Here is a 16,961-nt window from a genome sequence, read left to right on the forward strand (position 1 = left end):
GTCCACAGGAGTTTATTGTATTGTTTCTTAGAATAGCAATGCATTTCCAGCTTTACTGAATGAAGATGTGTCAGGAGTTACCAGGACTAGGAGTAGAAACCTTTCATACTGCACATTAGTGCCCTATGTAATGAAAATGATCTAGAGGTATTGGTAGACCACAAGCTAAATATGAGTCAACTGTGTGATGTGGCAGACAAAAAGGCCAATTCAATACTGGGCTGCATTAAAAGGAGTATAGTGTCCAGATCAAGGGAAGCAGTATTGTCATTCTATACTTCTTGGCCACCACTCACCAGAAATACAGTGTCCAGTTTTGGGTACCACAGTTCAAGATGGATAATGATGAGCTCAAATGTATCCAGAGAAGAATGATGAAGATGATTAAAGGTCTGGAGTGACTTAGAGGGTTGGGTGTGTTTAGCTTGGAGAAGAGAAGAATGAGATGTCATGATGGCTTCCTTTAAATGTTTGAAGGGATGTCACATAGAAAATGAAACATGTTTTTGATTGCTGTTCTAGAAACTAGAAAATGATCCAAAAGATCCACATTACAAGAAAAGATGTGCCATCTAAACATTAGAACAACTTTACTATAAGAACTCTTCAAAAATGGAATAGACTGCCTTGCAGGATGATGGAGCCTTTAAACAGAAGTTGGATGGACATCTTTCAAGGGTAATTTAGGTGCGTTACAGACCGCCTGAAAGCGGCAGTCTGCTGCCACCGCTGGTTACTGTGTCCAGGAACCGCAGCGACCAAACCACGTGATTCCCGGGCGCAGCAAAAAAGAAGCGCCAAAATGGCGCTTCTTTTTGTGCCCCGGAAGTGGCACCGCAAGGTGCTAGTCACGCATTCGTGGCATCACTTCCACCATGTGACGTCTGGATGCTCCACATCCGTGATGTCAAAATGGCGGTGCCCGTGTAGAACGGGCACCGCCATTTTGTACGACCCAGTCTGTACTAGGGCTAGGGGCGTCAGGAAGTGACGCCCCTTACTAACCCTAATACGTCCTGGGGACGTACTATACGCCCGTCCGGAACGGGCCTTAGTTATATAGTCCTGCGTGGTGGCCCTGATGGTACCTCCTGATGCTAAGATTCTATGAACTGTTAGACTGCACATTGAACCATCTCTCTTGGCAATGAAATATTAACAGGCTCTATCCTTGTTCCACCCACCAAATTTTTCTGGGATAGAAAGAGCTATAGCAGTTTTCTATTTGGGCTCAGATCTTCATCTAATGTGTTCCAATGGGGTCCTCTAAAAGTTCAAACCTAGCTCCTCTGCTCTCACTCAGGTCCTCCTGCCTTTACTCTGATATCTTGATTCTACTTACAATTCCTTCTTCCTAGTTCTTGGTTCACATATGGCTCAGCTTTGGCCATAAAATATCTACTGCAGTGGTAGACAACTTCCAGGAGGAGGAGGAGGAGAAGGAGGAGGAGGAGGAGGAGGAAGAAGAAGAAGAAGAATTATCTGCTTTCCTCCCAAAATTGGACTCAAAGTAGTTCACGTTCTACTAAAGTGAACATTAAAATAGAATTAAACTATTTACAGTATTATATCAATTCAGACCTCAAGTGGTGATTTCATTGGTTTTTTTGTGGGTTTTTTGGGTATGTGCCCATGTTCTAGAAAATATTCTTTCTGACGTTTCGCCATGCCTTATGAGAAAAGATTTAGGGAGCTGGGTAAGTTTAGCCTGGAAATGAGACAGTTAAGAGGTGATATGATAGCCTTGTTTACGTATTTAAAAGAGTGTCACATTGAGGATAGAGCAAGCTTGTTTTCTGCTGCTCCCGAGACTAGAACATGGAACAATGGATGCAAGCTGCAGGAAAAGATATTCTGCCTCAATATTAGGAGAAACTTCCTGACAGTGAGAGCTCTTCAACAGTGGAACACATTCCTTCAGAGTGTGGTGGGATCTCCTTCTTTGGAGGTCTTTAATCAGAGGCTGGATGGCCATCTGTCAGGGATGCTTTGATTGTGAGTTCCTGCATGGCAGGGAGTTGGACTGGATGGACCTTGTGCTCTCTTCCAACTCTATGATTCTATGATACTGGCAAGCTGTATAACCTTGATGAGGTGGCTGGCTATGTTGGTGGTTTGAAAGAAAAAAACAGGTAGATTGGAATGGACTGTATGCAAGAATGTTGACTTTTTTTAAACTGTAGGAATACATCTAAAAATATCTTGGAAGCAGGAATAGGCAAACACATAGTACTGCTTTAGCCTGGTGTTTATGCAGCTGTAATATTTACTGTGCCACAATGTGTTATAGCTATGAATAAGCTGCCCAGCTTACAGTAGTATCCTCACTATCTTTCTCCTGTAAATATTGGACTGAAAATGCTTCTTCTGCTGTAGTTGCTATAGTAGTTTTTTGTTTCTGTGATCCCCTTTATTCCTTTCCTGGTAAAAAGAGCATTCAGACAGTAGATGTAGTCTTTTCTTAGCATACATTTCAGTGGTAGTCATTGGAAAGACATTTGAGCTTTTCTTTTTCTTTTTTAAAAGAAAAAGCACAATGTGCTTCTGGGTGTGGATTTCCATTCCATGTAGGATTTTGGCCCAAATGTCTAGGTTCCCAAATCTACTGGCTACTTTTCCAAATATGGCTTTTCCTAGGTTCCTTGGTATGGGTACCACTACTAGATAGTTTTCTACATGTTCTCCATTCTTTTTAGTGCTAATGTAAAACAAAGACTTTGCCCAGTGGCCATATGCTCATCATTTGCTATCCATTTATCTTAAAATCAGTGGTCACAGAGGTACCAACAAATGGCTGTCAAAAAGATTAGAGGGAGTGAGAGAATCTACTGAAATATCCCCCTTTTTATTCCTCCTAGACTAGCCTATATACACTGTGCTGTCTGATCAGTGGATGCAGCACATGAGAGGTAATTGTAGAGTAAGGATGTGAAAGCTGTTATTCATAAAATGCAAAATGATAGTCCAACAATATCTGTTAGCCAGCCCCAGGGGGCCTAGTAATTTCTTTAACTAATTCTATACTCCCTCTCCAACTCCTTGCCTCCATCCCTCTCCCCCTCTCTAGCAGCAAAGGTATGCTGAACTGTTTCCTATGACACCACAGATGTTATTCATCCACTTGCTGTTAAATAAACCAAGGATCCTATTTTGAAAAAAGAAAGAAAGAAAGAAAGAAACTTTGAGGAGCAATATCCAGTGTTGCACCTGAGCCAGAAAACTGTCCCTGTGTTACTTACCATGAATGTTCAAGTGCCTGCCAGTTCTTATCTTTTGTAATGCTAATGTCTCTTTTATCATGCTAATGTGTCCTCAATAGATCTGGCATCTTGACATAATATCTCAATTCCCACACTCTTTATGCAGAACATCCCTGATTTAGACACCAGTCTCCATTTAACAGCATTGCAGCTGATGGCGACATTCCATATCTGAGAATCCTAGAGAAACCATATCCTCTTCACTTTTCAGAAATGAAAATTAGGATATGTGTAAGCAAGTGACAGCAGCATGCAGTTAAAATGGCAAAAGTTATTGATTAGGAAGAATGATAAACTAGGAGAGGCTGTACCAGTTTGCTTTTTGCCTGAGCTTACACAGAAGGCAAGAGGTCCCGGCTAAATTGGAACAATTAAAGGATATGGAAATATATTACCCAAAGTGACTTGGGTATAAGTTAGCTTTGTGTGCTCCTAGGCTGAAATGCTGTTGGTTAGTCCCAACTACAGTACACACATTGAATCACTTGTTGGATGGTGAGTGAATATATAAATAGATCTAATTGTTTTAATGGCTCTACTTTGGTTTGGGCTAACAGTAGCATTTAAGCCTTTGTTATGGTATTCTGCTTTCTTTCCATCATCCCTGACTCCTGAACTACTTTCCTGCAAATCACTGGTGCTTTAGGCTTTGCCCAGTGTCATATCACAGGTGTTAAATCTGCAGTCTTTGTTTTACAGATGATTAACCATTTTGATTAGATTAGAGCTAATGCTGCAAAGCCTCCTGCGACTAATGGAAGCTGAGCCTGCCTGCACCCTTGTGTGTAGTATTTTCTTTTCCAGCCTGGAAGCACCTGAATAGCAATTAATTCTCACTTGCAAATAGGACTTGTACTGTTTACTGGAAACAAATCTTTTACAGTGGTAATTGAGTTTAATAAAATAAATGCACATTTTTACAGGACTTGTTTTTATACATAATTTTGCAAATGCCCAGGTGTAGCCCCTCACTTAAACTGTTTGGCATTCAGTGCATATAAATTGATGCATAATGAATGTAGTGAAACAAGAGTTGTTTTCATTATGCTTCCTAAGAACAAATGTTTTTCCTCTCCTGCTCTTTTTACACAACAGTCTCCTTCAGTTTGATTTTTGTTAAATTTAATGATGTCACTTTGGTGTTGAGAAAAGAAAAAATCACCTTGATTGCTATATAAAACTGAAAAGTCAAGGCATTTTCAAAGTGAATTAGTGTATGCTCTGCTTGTCTACTTCAGTTGGGCATTCAGTGCTTCTCAGACTTTTTATCCGACTCTTATCTCAATGTGTGTGTGTTTTAAATGTTTTTATTTGTGAATCTTTGTATAAAATGTTAAGAAAAACAAGCAGAGACCCCATTTTATTTCCGACTTGGCATGGCTAGTTGTCTTTTTTGTTTAACTTTATGAAACACCATCTCCACTGATGCTGCTTATGTAAACAACAATAATGACCAGAATCCTGTGCTGGCATTGCATCTCCATAAGTGCTCTTGTGTGTGCAGGAATTAAAATTGGGCAGTTATTTATAGTCTGTATCCAGTAGGGGGCAACTGTTGCATTACTGACCAATGCCCATTAGCATCAATGCTGGTGTCCTGATACATATCTTCACAATTCACTAAAAGCATTTCTTAGCAACTCTGTTACTAAGCTAAGTATATGTTAAAGTTGTGTTTAAAGATGATATAGGATTTTGCTATATTGCCACAAACTATCTTTGAGTATTTTTTTTATTTTTTTTGGCTAAGAAAACCCAATGAAATTCATGGGGTAGCCATAAGTCTATAGGCAACTTGAAGGCACATACACACAACAACAACAACAATTTTGTAGACACTTCTTTGTATGACATCAGTGATGTGAAAGCAATCACAGAATTGCTTTCTTTCTTTCTTTCATTCGTTTGCTCGTTCTTTCTTTAATTTATATCCCTTTATTGATATTAGTCATTAATCCTTTCTCTCTCCATTTCTTTTATCTTTTCTCGAATTCCTCTCAGAGTCCCTTTATCTTTATGTTGACTTTGGATTTCATATTTTGACTTATTTTGTTCTATATCTGGTTTTGTATATTGCTCACAGAAGCTATTGTATGAAGCACCTGACACAGTTCCAAACAGCAAAGAGTTTTTGTGCTGTTTAAAGCTTAACAATTTTAAACAACACTTTAAAGCTGTTGCTGTGTGCCTTCAAATAATTTCCAATTTATTGCAATCCTAAAACAAACCTATCATAGAATCATAGAGTTGGAAGAGACCACAAGGGCCATCCATTCCAACCCCCTTCCATGCAGGAAATCACAATCAAAGCATACCCGACAGATGGCCATCCAGCCGCTGCTTAAAGACCTCCAAGGAAAGAGAGCCCACCACGCTCTGAGGGAGGGCGTTCCACTGTTGAACAGCTCTTACTGTCAAGACGTTCTTCCTAATGTTGAGGTGGAATCTCTTTTCTTGGAGCTTACATCCATTGTTCCGTGTTCTAGTCTCCAGGGCAGCAGAAAACAAGCTTGCTCCATCCTCAATGTGACACCCTTTCAAATACTTAAACAGGGCTATCATATCACCCCTTAACCATCTCTTTTCCAAGCTAAACAGACCCAGCTCCCTAAGTATTTCCTCATAAGGCATGGTATGCAGAACCTTCACCATTTTGGTTGCCCTCCTCTGAACATGCTCCAATTTGTCAACATCCTTTTTGAATTGTGGTCCCCAGAACTGGACACAGTATTTCAGATGAGGCCTGACCAAAGCAGAATAGAGTGGCACTATTACTTCCCTTGATACTATACTTCTATACTATACTATATTTCTATTGATGCAACTTAAAATCATATTGGCCTTTTTAGCTGCCGCATCACACTGTTGACTCATGTACAACTTGTTATCTACTAGGACTCCTTGATCCCTTTCACACGTAGTCTCCTTAAGCCAGGTGTCCCCCATCCTATAACTATGCATGGGGGTTTCTTGGCAAAATTTATTCAGAGGAGGTTTTCCTTTGCCATTGTCTGAGATTGAGAGTGTGTGACTTGCCTAGTAGGTTTCTGTGGCTAAATAGGATCCAAAACCTCAATCTCTAGAGTCACAGTCTAATGCTCAGACCACTACACCAAGCTTGTGTGTGTGTATGATTTTTAAAGGTAAATAAATAACTTTAAATCTCACCCAAATCATTTAGAACCCACACACAAGTACTTTAAAGGTGTTTTTAAATAATAATAAGAAGAACCTCTTCCAGCATCACTTTTAAATTGTGCCAACAAGTAGGTAGAAAAGTGAGAGAGGGAAAAAAATCACATCTTGTTTTGCCTTTGCTCCCTCACTTCACTGGTTTCTCCAAAAGTTTCTTGCAGCACTGACAACCACATTTGCCACTCACACTTTAAAGCAAAACATATTTTCATTTTTTCAACACCAGTCTCACAGGTTTTATTACTTCCTCACTTCCAACCTGTTTCACACTCCCACTTTCACTCAGCAAATTGCTATCTCCTAGCCTGCTGACCTCAGCCAAGAGTTCTTTCCCTGGTTCCTAAAGGCAGTACTGTATCCCTTTGCATTGCTTTTGATACTAAATATTATTGCTTTCAGAAAAAAAAATAGATTTGGTTGCCCTATCTGATCTGCAGATTAAAACTATAACAACAACAACAGACTTAAGTTACAAAAGGTTACATATACTTAGCTACATAGCAAAGGCAGTTAGAAATCCTTTATGTGAATGGTGAAGATGCTTAACAGGACACCCCCCCCCCCAAAAAAAAATTATTGAGGCCAAACGTACAAAGATAGACCATGGAGAATTCAAAGTTATAACACTAGATGAATAGTTACAGTATCCTGCTTTTCTGTTATTTGTACTCAAAAGAACTAATACCAAAAACTCCAGCAAAAGCAGAGACACACAAACCTGTACATGCAAGTGTATTATGTGAAATAGTTTGTTAGGGGGCTCATTGCAAAAAGCCTGAACTCCTATGAATCATGTGTAGCCAGATCACATTGTATTTGACTGGAATGAGGAATAATTTAAAAATGCATAGTAACCCCAATGAACCCCTACGCAAAGCTATCCATTAATTTTAGGAAGCATGACTGCAATCCTGTGCATAGGTGACTGGAAGTAAATGCCACTGGATTTAATGCTGCATATTTCTGAGTGCATAAGTTTAACTTGTAGGTCTCATTGAACTTTAACAAAGATATCTGGGTGGCTGAAGAATAAATTTAGGCTTTGAACTTGACATTGAAATGATCTTGCAGAGAAGTGTCACTTAACCTACTAGCCAGAAGGACAAACTAATCAGAAATAAAGATATTTCCAGGCTCTCCTTATCTTCCGTATCTGACTGCCTCCATGCCAATATCTTCTTCTATCTTCTGACTGTCTCCATACCAATATTTCACAAACTATAGTAAATCATGGAAGTATTGTTATCATTAACCATGGGCAGATGCATTTTGCTACTTCCCACAATCAAATTTCATTTATCCATATGTATTAGGATAAATGTTAAGAAAAAATGAATTGAAACACAATTCAACAAATCTGTAAACACAAACCTATACACTTTTTTACTTCCATTTTAATTTTGGATTGAAACAAATTTTTAGTAAATTTTCACCACCAATTACCCTATTTCGCCAACATGTTACATCACTACCCTTACACCAGAAAACATCTTAGGCTGCATCTGCACTACAGAAATCCAGTTTAACACCACTTAAATTGCCATGGTTCAATGCTATGGAATCCTGGACATTGCAGTTTGTTGTGGCACCAGAGCTCTCTGACAGAGAAGAATAAATGTCTCACAAAACTACAATTCCCAGAATTCTATAGTATTGAGCCATGGCAGTTAAAGTGGTGTTAAACTAGATTATGTCTGCAGTGCAAATGAAGCCCTAGAGTTGTTTATTACAACCCAACCTATAGTAGAACACTAGGACTGTAATCCAACATCTTGCTTGCATGGTATAAATCTAAACCCACGTAGCTTCATAGTGGTTGTGCTACACTACCCCAGGATTCCATAGGATACTATCATGACAGTTAACAGTGACATAGTCAAGTATTTTGCTTCAAGGCTCAAGTCAAGTCACTACTTTCAAGCCTAAAGTCCATGTAAGTGCATGCAAGATACTTTCAAGTCAAGTCTATATTGAGTCTCAAGTATGGGAGCAACTGTAACAGGAAAAAAGGAGGTGGTGGTGGTGGTGGTGTGTGGGAGTGTAGAGTGGAGTGGAGTTACAGTAACTAGAAAATCAGGAAGATGTGCACAAAGTTTGGTTGAACAAAATTAAATTATCGTAGGCAATTTATCTAATGGGGTCTACTCAGCAACCTGTCCTGCTGTACATCAGAGGAGTTTTCTAAAAAAAATTTCTAGGAGTAGCAGGCAAGAGTCACTCCCAAAGTTTGAAGCACATTTTTCAGAGGCGAACAGCAAATATGTTGTGCAATGGGCTTGAGGCAGGGGCCTATAGGAAGCAGGGCTTCCTGCATGGCAAACATAAAATACCACTTCCATCACCTGACCAGGAGGCAAACAACAGTTAAATAGAAGCATTGTTCAAAGGAGAAAAATGTTTTCTGTTCCATAATGTTTGGGGATGAAAAAAAAAATTCTAAAAAAATACAAGTTGCAGGTCATATTAAATCAGTGCATCATTTATTGCTGAGTTCAAGTGAAGTCATTGAACCAACTTGAGACTGAAGTCTACATCACTGCCAGTTAAAATGGAATGATAGTGCTATAATTGTGTAGTTAGAAAGGTCCCTTCAAGTGCAAAGGGGGAATTTAACTCTTTCCCCTGTGCTGGGATGCCAACAAAAATAATCTCACATAGGAGTTTATCACATAGGAGGAATTTCTCTTAATTTCGAATGAAAAGAAAGTGGGGCCAGAACGCATTCATGTGAATTCGCTAGTTCAACAAATTTATGTGAATTCGAATTGCATTCGAACTGACTTCCCATTGCCTGAAAATAGCTTGCCATTGCCTGAAATTGCATGTGATAACTTCTCACACAATAACATGAAACCCCATGATTGCATTCAGATTGCCATTGGATTATACTTCTAATTTCCCTTGTCTGATAACGTACATACAGTAATGACGTTCGTCTTACCAATGGAAATGGCAACTACAGGGTGTGTGTGTGTGTGTGTGTGTGTGTGTGTGTGTGGTGGGAATTTGTCAGAGCCTTGGCAAGAGGGAATGTGAAATCCCCCTTACCACAACTTTGCTGCTACCTCACCCCAACCTGACAGAAGTTGTGCTTACATTACAAAATGTGCATGTTAACTGCATTTCTGCAATTAACACCTGTCTAGTCTCATTTGACCACCACCCCCCACTTTGTTTACAGATCAGAAGCCATTAACAGGGCAGATGATTCAATAAAAAGTTGATAATTCCCTGCAGGAGGTCACGGCATGGGAAAATTCTTGTTATTGCATACTTTTACTTCTTGTATTTTTTTAAAAAACAAATAATTAACAAAGATGGTATCTGGAGACCCTCCAACTCCACAAATTGGTTTTATAACAACAGCAAAATAGATTTCCATCTTTTCACTCATAATCATCTATAATTTATTTACAGTCAGCTACAACAATTTTGAGAGCAATTTTGTGAATTGTTGAAGCTTGTGGCATCTCCATGAATACCGACCGCATTTTCAGGAATGCAATTACACAGCAACAGTGGTGTCATTAATTTCTTTTGGATGTTGTTTCTCTTTCTGGAAAATGCCCTCAAAGAGAATAATTGATGAATAGACATTGAAAACTACACATTTTCATATTATACTGTTGTCATTTGGAATATGGAAAGGGTTCTTAATGGTTCTTTGAGAGGACAGGAAATAGGAATATGGTTCCATTATTTTATAAATGAACAAAATTGAAAATTAAAAATAAAAACTTCCTCATAAAGGTCAGCTCGCAACACAGTGAAAAACACAGAGAAGGCATTGCAACCAAGTTTGTCTTGGCAGCAGTTTGTTTTGACTGGACATGTTCAAAGAATATAGCTCCTTTTTAGAAGCAAGTGACCAGAGAGAAAGATAATGGATTGGGACTCTAGTACATGTGTGAACACTGCACACTGCAGCAGTGAAAGGACACAGGGAAACATTTTGTTGGAACATAAAGGCCATACCTTTATTGCCTATAGCCCAATAGCCTTGGTTTAGCATGAACACAGGTCCAGACATGGGATAACCCACCTACCGATGGAAACCCTCTTGGGAGGTAGGTTCCACTGTTTCTCAGCTGGGCCTGGTCCCTTAAGGAGATGTCAACTTTCTCAAAATTGTGAGAAAAGGAAAGCCATATGGGTACAGAAATATTTTGTTGTTATGTGCTTTTGAGTTGTTTCTGACTTATGGCAACCCTAGGCTTTTGGGAGTTTGGGAGTACTCCTGGATTCATCTCTACAGTTGTCATCTCAAGTAGATACGATGGTCAGGAGTGCTTGATACCAACTACGGTTGATACACCAACTGCATTCCTACCTGGACAAGAAGGACCTTGTAGCAGTGGTACATGCACTGGTAATCTCTCATTTGGATTTCTGTAATGCGCTCTACATGGGGTTACCCTTGTACCAAGTTCGGAAGCTTCAATTGGTTCAAAATGCGGCAGCCAGACTGGTCACCGGAACACCGAGGCCGGACCATATAACACCTGTGTTGAAATCACCTCACTGGCTGCCGATTAGCTACTGGGCACAGTACAAAGTGTTGTTTATTACCTTTAAACCCCTACATGGCTTGGGCCCGGGTTACTTGAAGGAACACCTCTCCCTACACAATCTACCCCACTTTCTCAGAATATCAGGGAAGAATTTATTAGAACACCATAAGTCCAGGCTAACAACAACTTCTCATAGATCATATATGGCCACACACCCCAAGTTATGGAATAGCTTACCAGAAGAAATCCGTCTTATTACCATCTTAGATGCCTTTAAGAAGGCTCTTAAGATGGATCTCTTCCAGCGGGCTTACCCACCTGACCTCTTATAGGAGATTTTAAGATAAAACACTCTACTCTGATTATAATGGTAAGTTTTTGGATGTTTCTAGTTGTTCAGATGATTTTTAATTTAAAATTATATTGTTAGTGTTTTATTATCTGCATTTTTATACTTGTATTTTACTATTTTATTGATGTAATTCCGCCTTGATCTGCAGGGAGAGGCGGGAAATTATTATTGTTATTATTATTATTATTATTATTATTATTATTATTATTATTATTACGGCACCTGTACCACAGGATTTTCAGAGCCTGAGGATGCGTGACTTGCCCAAGGTGCCCCAGTGGGCTTCCATGGCCAAGCATGAAACTGAACCCTGGTCTCCAGAATTGTAGTCCAGTGCTCAAACCACTACACCACACTGACTCTTGCTGAAATATACCCCCATCAATAAAACAAGTCCAATGTCCAAGCCAAAGGATACTAGAGACATCTAGGTATGCCACAGAGCCATTCTCCCCCAAATGGATCTGTCTCCTTGCCAAAACTTTCTTAAAGTTCTGACAAAAGAAAAGCCACATAGGTACAGAAATACAATAATTCCTTCCCTTACACGGGGGAAACATTCTGGACCCCACCCCCCCCACCCCCCCACCCTGCATAAGGGAAAAAAAACACGGATGCTCAAGCCCCATTCAAGTGAATAGGGCTTGTGCCCACGGTAGCACACAGCACACATGCCATTGCCTTGCCTGTGGGCAGTGCTGCTTCTTCCAGCATGGCTTCCAGTGTATGCCAGCTGTATCTGTATATCTCTGTTAGCCCCACACATATATGTCCATTTTAATTACCAGCCACTGTCTCCTAAATGAGAAATAAGCTTCACAGAATTGTGGATGTCAAAAATAAAACAAAACCTGTTTCTCTCCCATTATTTCTAATGTTATGATCTGTGTGATCATAATCCCCACTCCCATTCTGTGTGACATATTCAAGCTCAAAGCCTTACATAGGCATACTTTGTAAAACACAGTAAGAGCCTTGAATTTTCTCATCCTTAAATACTCTAATGATTTCGGCAGTTTATTTTTTTTCCCCTTACAAAGACACAAACATGGAGCCCTACTGCTGTTGACCTCTTTCAACTTAGCACACAAAAAAGTCCACAGATTTGCCTATGTCTCTTTCAAAAATATGTTCCCCGATACCGGCACCAGCCTAATGTTTTCAATTCACTGACAATTATTTACATACAAAAGAGTCCTGTTTCATTATTTTTTTTCTTGCTTCCAGTACTGACAGTCACTGTGTCTAGCACTTTACTGAATAATTTTTCACAAATGTCCTGCCATGAAGAGATTACTGCTTTAATGTTGACAGTGGGGAGAAATAGCAACCAAAATAGGTAGAAAAGAATGAAATGAGTAAGATGGAATTAAGGTTTTGCCACCAGAATTGTGGCAAGGGACTTATCACCTCAACTGGAATTCTCACCTTGATTCTGCTAGCAAATATGTCATCCACATCTCTTTTTCTGTCTCCAAGAAAAGGAGGGATGAAAACTTTGCCTATGCATCCAGGATAGGGAAGCCACTGCTGGCATCTGTTACAAAGATGGGAAAATCTTTCCTTACAGGACTTTGAAAATGTATGTTTTTTTTTTAAGCAACTCACAGAATCCTCTAGCCATGCTTCTGGGAGTCTCAGGGCCTCAACAGACCTACATAAAGAGCCAGCCTCGGCATGAAGTGGGGGCATGTGTCCACACGCCATCCACCTGACCAGACAGTGGGCGGTGTCACACTGTGCTGAAGAAGCAGCAAAAAGCCACCACTGCCAGGGCCAGGGCGCCCTTTCCGCCGTGCAAAAAGGAGCTGCTTTTTGTGCCAATGGAAATGCCAGATCAGAGGAGGACATTCCATGGCTGGGATGCCACTGCAAAGAAGGCCTGCACTTACATCATAGTGGTTTCTCCAGCAGAACTCAGTCCTCAGGCAGGCCTATATAGAAAAAGACACCTTTTCAAGGTGACAAGTCATTTAGGGCATGAAAAGCTCTCACTAGTTCCCTGAATTTAAACACAGGCATATTGGCAGCCCACTCCATTCCTTTAAAAATGGTGTTATCAATCATTCCACTCATCAAACAAAGCTTCTTTGTTTTGCTCCATCCTCTCAATTATTAAATGCATATATATTGTGGTGGTGGTGTGCCTTCAGGTCATCTGTGACTCATGGCAACCCTAAAGTGAAACTATCATGGGTTTTTCTGGGATTAAGTTTGTGTGACTGGCCCAAGGTCATCCAGTGGTTTCCAGGACTGAGTGGGAATCAAACCCTAATCTACAGAGTCCTCATCTTATGCGTAAACCACTACATCATGCTGGCTCTCAAATGTGTGTGTGTGGTGGTGGTGGTGGTAATGCTTTCATCATTTCTGACATATGGTGACCCTATCATTTGGTTTTCTTGGCAAGATTTGTTCAAAGAATGTTTACCAATTGCCTTCTCCTGAGACTAAGGCGGCCTGCACCAACCCCTTTCCTCGCCAGATTGGGGCCAGGGCAACCTCACCAGCAACCCAAAGGCCCCAATCTGGCATTTTTCAGGACCATGGAGAAGCGGAAAAATGCCACTTCTCTGTGGTCCCGAAAAGGGGTGTCCTTGGAGCTTCATGCCCCAGGACCCCCCGACATGGCTTCGCTCCTGTGGCCATCTGGTTGTTACGTGGGAATGAAGCTTGCGGCATCACAACAAAAAGGAGCTGCCTAGAGCAGCTCGTTTCTTGTGGCACCGCAACCAGGAAGTGGCACGGTTATGATGCCATTTCCTGTGCATCACGTTTGGGTGCTCAGCAGCAGAGCCAGCATCATAGCGGCCCCCGTGTAGATGGGAGGCTGCCAGATGCCAGCACAATCCTGTACTAGGGTTAGAGAGCGTGCGAATGGTGCGTGATCCCTAAGCCTAGTATCAGCTTTATGGTGGTCTGTACCATGCCTCAGAGTGTGTGACTTGCCCAAAGCCATGGCTTTTCTGTGGCTGAGTGTGTGTGACTTGCCTGAAGTCAGCTGGTGGGTTTTCATAGCCGAGCTGGGAATTGAACCCTGGTATCCAGAGTTGTAGTCCAACACTCAAACACTCAAACCTCTATACCATGCTAGTGTGTGGGGGTGGGTGGATGCATTTAATAATATTAATACAATACCATCTAGGTATCATAGAACAGATTTCCCAGTAGATCCAGTGCTACTAATCACATTCTGAACATTTTAATATTACCTTGTTTCCAGTATCCCCTTGACAACATCCAAGAGCCTCACACAGGATGCACGTCAGATGCAATGCATCCTCTCCCCCTTTATATCTCTCTACACTGTGCAAAATGACTTTTACTGAGGAAGAATCAATAAGCAGGAAATAGTAAAAAGGGAATAAAAGAGCTATTAAATGTCAGTTACAAAAGGGTACATTGCCTAATGCCTTTTTGCCGATACCATTTCCATATCCTATACAGAGCAATAAAAAAGGTGTTGATCTAAGGTGGAAAATATTTCTATGTTCCAGTAGAAATCAGCCAGAACAGATGTATTGCAAAATGACTGGACATTTCCTTTTAAATTTCAGGAATAAAAATGAGCATTCTTCTTCTTAGTATAAGAGAGAGGGTGGAAGGGAAGGCGGGGAAGAGAAATCAGTACAGACAGTAATATCAAGAACTTGCTTTCCATGAATCTAAATTGCTGTATTATGTTAACAGACCTGGGGAATTTCAGTGGCCGAACAAGAAGTGCCGTGTCGGTGAGGGAAGGTCAAGGCGTAGTTCTGATGTGCTCTCCTCCACTTCATTCACCAGGTACAGTCAGTTGCATTTTGTATTGATATGCAACTCTTACTTGTTTATGCATTCAACATGTTTGGCCTTGAACATAATTCATTAAAGGTTGGTCTATGCACAGAATAGACCCATTAGCGGCTACCAAAGAAGTTGGTCATCTACTCTAAATGCCACTGAATGGCAGCCAGGTTTCTAATGCCTTCTTTCCTTTCTTTCCCAGCGATAGGAACAGCAGTAGCAGTTAAAGCATAGTAGTTTCCTCTCAAATCATAGCAGGTGATTTCTTTCAGTTCCAAAACTGTTCCAAATGTCATTGATCCCCTTGCTGTACAAAATCATGAATGAGAGGCAAAAACCAATAATAATAAGCTTTATTTGTTTGAAGGCTCTGTTTGAAATTATTTTATTCCCAGTCCCAGTACACTCTTTTAAAACAAAAAGTATTACAGGGTCAGATCTAGGGTGTGTCTAGATGAATAGGACTGTCCCATGGCTGTTAAAATAATGCATGGACCTCTCTATTCCCCCACAACCCAGCCACTGTATCATACCTGTTTCATGGTTTCTTCTTACTGGTTCAATTCCTGTCCTCCTTACACAGAACAGGAAGATCTAAAGGGGAGATTCTAAGGGTCCTTGGGGTCTTCCCCCTGCTGTTTCCATCACATCTTGAATTGTTGTATGGAGCAATATATATATTTAATAGAGTAGCCTAGCACAAATGTATTTACATGATGTATAGATGTGGCCTCTACAGTTCATTGAATTAAGCTTGCCTGTTTCTGGGCCTGGTAAGATGACTCCAGGAATCATATAAACACATTGCTGTTGTGTATCTTCAATTCTTTTCCAACCTATGGCAGCTCTTTTCTTGGCAAGATTTGTTCAGAAGGGGTTTGCCTTTGCCTTCCTCTGAGGCTGAGAGAATACAACTTGTCCAAGTCACTCAGTGGGTTTCCATGGCAGAACCACAATTCAAACCCTAACCTCCAGAGTTTTAATTAAATGTTCAAAGCACTACACTTTGCTTTTTCTTATATAGGCATATACTCTGCAACATTTGACAGATCAAAACTGGGACAAAGGTAACCTCAGCTTGTGTTCAAGGTGGCAGAAACTATTCCATGAGGTAGAACACACAAGATAAGAACAGCTGCAGTAGTTTGTTTTAGCCTGAGCTTACTGGGAAAGGCAAGATTCCACCACTCATCTCCTCCAATTTACTTCTGAGCTACCTGAATTCAAACTACTTTTGCCCTTTAAATTCAGTTTGCAGCAGCTGAAGTAAGCTGAGGAGAAAGGAAGAAAGTAGTAGAAGAAGGATTGGGGAGAAAGACTGGGGAAAAGCAAATCAGGATTTCGATTATCTTGGAGGATTTATAGCAAATCAGCAAGAGCTGCAATAATGATAAGAAGATCTAGAGATGGCTCTAACATTAGACCAGCGGTTCTCAAATTTTGTTGGGCCACGAACCCCATTGTGGACGAAAGTCCTGCCCACGGCCTCACTGATTGGTTGGGAGGCCAAGAAGGGGTGGCACTTTCGACCACCTACAAGCCCCAGCGGCCTTTGAGGGCGGAAGTCCTACCCCTTCCTGGCCTCCCAACCAATTAGGGAGGCTGCCGGGGGAGAAGGGGTGGGACTTCTGGCCACAAAGGCTGATGGGGTTTGCAGTCCCATCCCCGTCCCCTTCTCCTCGCAGTTGTCTGGCAGCCAGGGAGAGAAGGGGAGAAGGAAGGAGCCCCGACCCCATCCCCTTCTCCCCATGGGTGCCTGGCAGCCGCGGGAAGAAGAGGAGGAGGAAGGAGCCTCATTCCTGTCTCCCCACGGGAGCCTGCACCAGTGCCAGCACCTGCGGGGGGGAAGGGCAAGAG

General features: G+C 41.1%; 1 protein-coding gene across 5 annotated transcripts in view; it reads left to right on the forward strand.

Annotated features, from left to right (window-relative positions):
- The window catches only part of CNTN5 (contactin 5), a 932,298-nt gene that overhangs the window by 654,212 nt on the left and 261,125 nt on the right, over window positions 1–16,961 (forward strand). For all 5 annotated transcript variants that reach the window (XM_042459705.1, XM_042459707.1, XM_042459709.1 and 2 more), the window contains one exon: window positions 15,009–15,104. In XM_042459705.1, the coding sequence (XP_042315639.1) occupies window positions 15,009–15,104 (96 nt within the window). The remainder of the gene's footprint in view (window positions 1–15,008; window positions 15,105–16,961) is intronic.

The sequence above is a fragment of the Sceloporus undulatus genome, chromosome 3, assembly GCF_019175285.1.
Source record: "Sceloporus undulatus isolate JIND9_A2432 ecotype Alabama chromosome 3, SceUnd_v1.1, whole genome shotgun sequence".
Classification (NCBI taxonomy): domain Eukaryota; kingdom Metazoa; phylum Chordata; class Lepidosauria; order Squamata; family Phrynosomatidae; genus Sceloporus; species Sceloporus undulatus.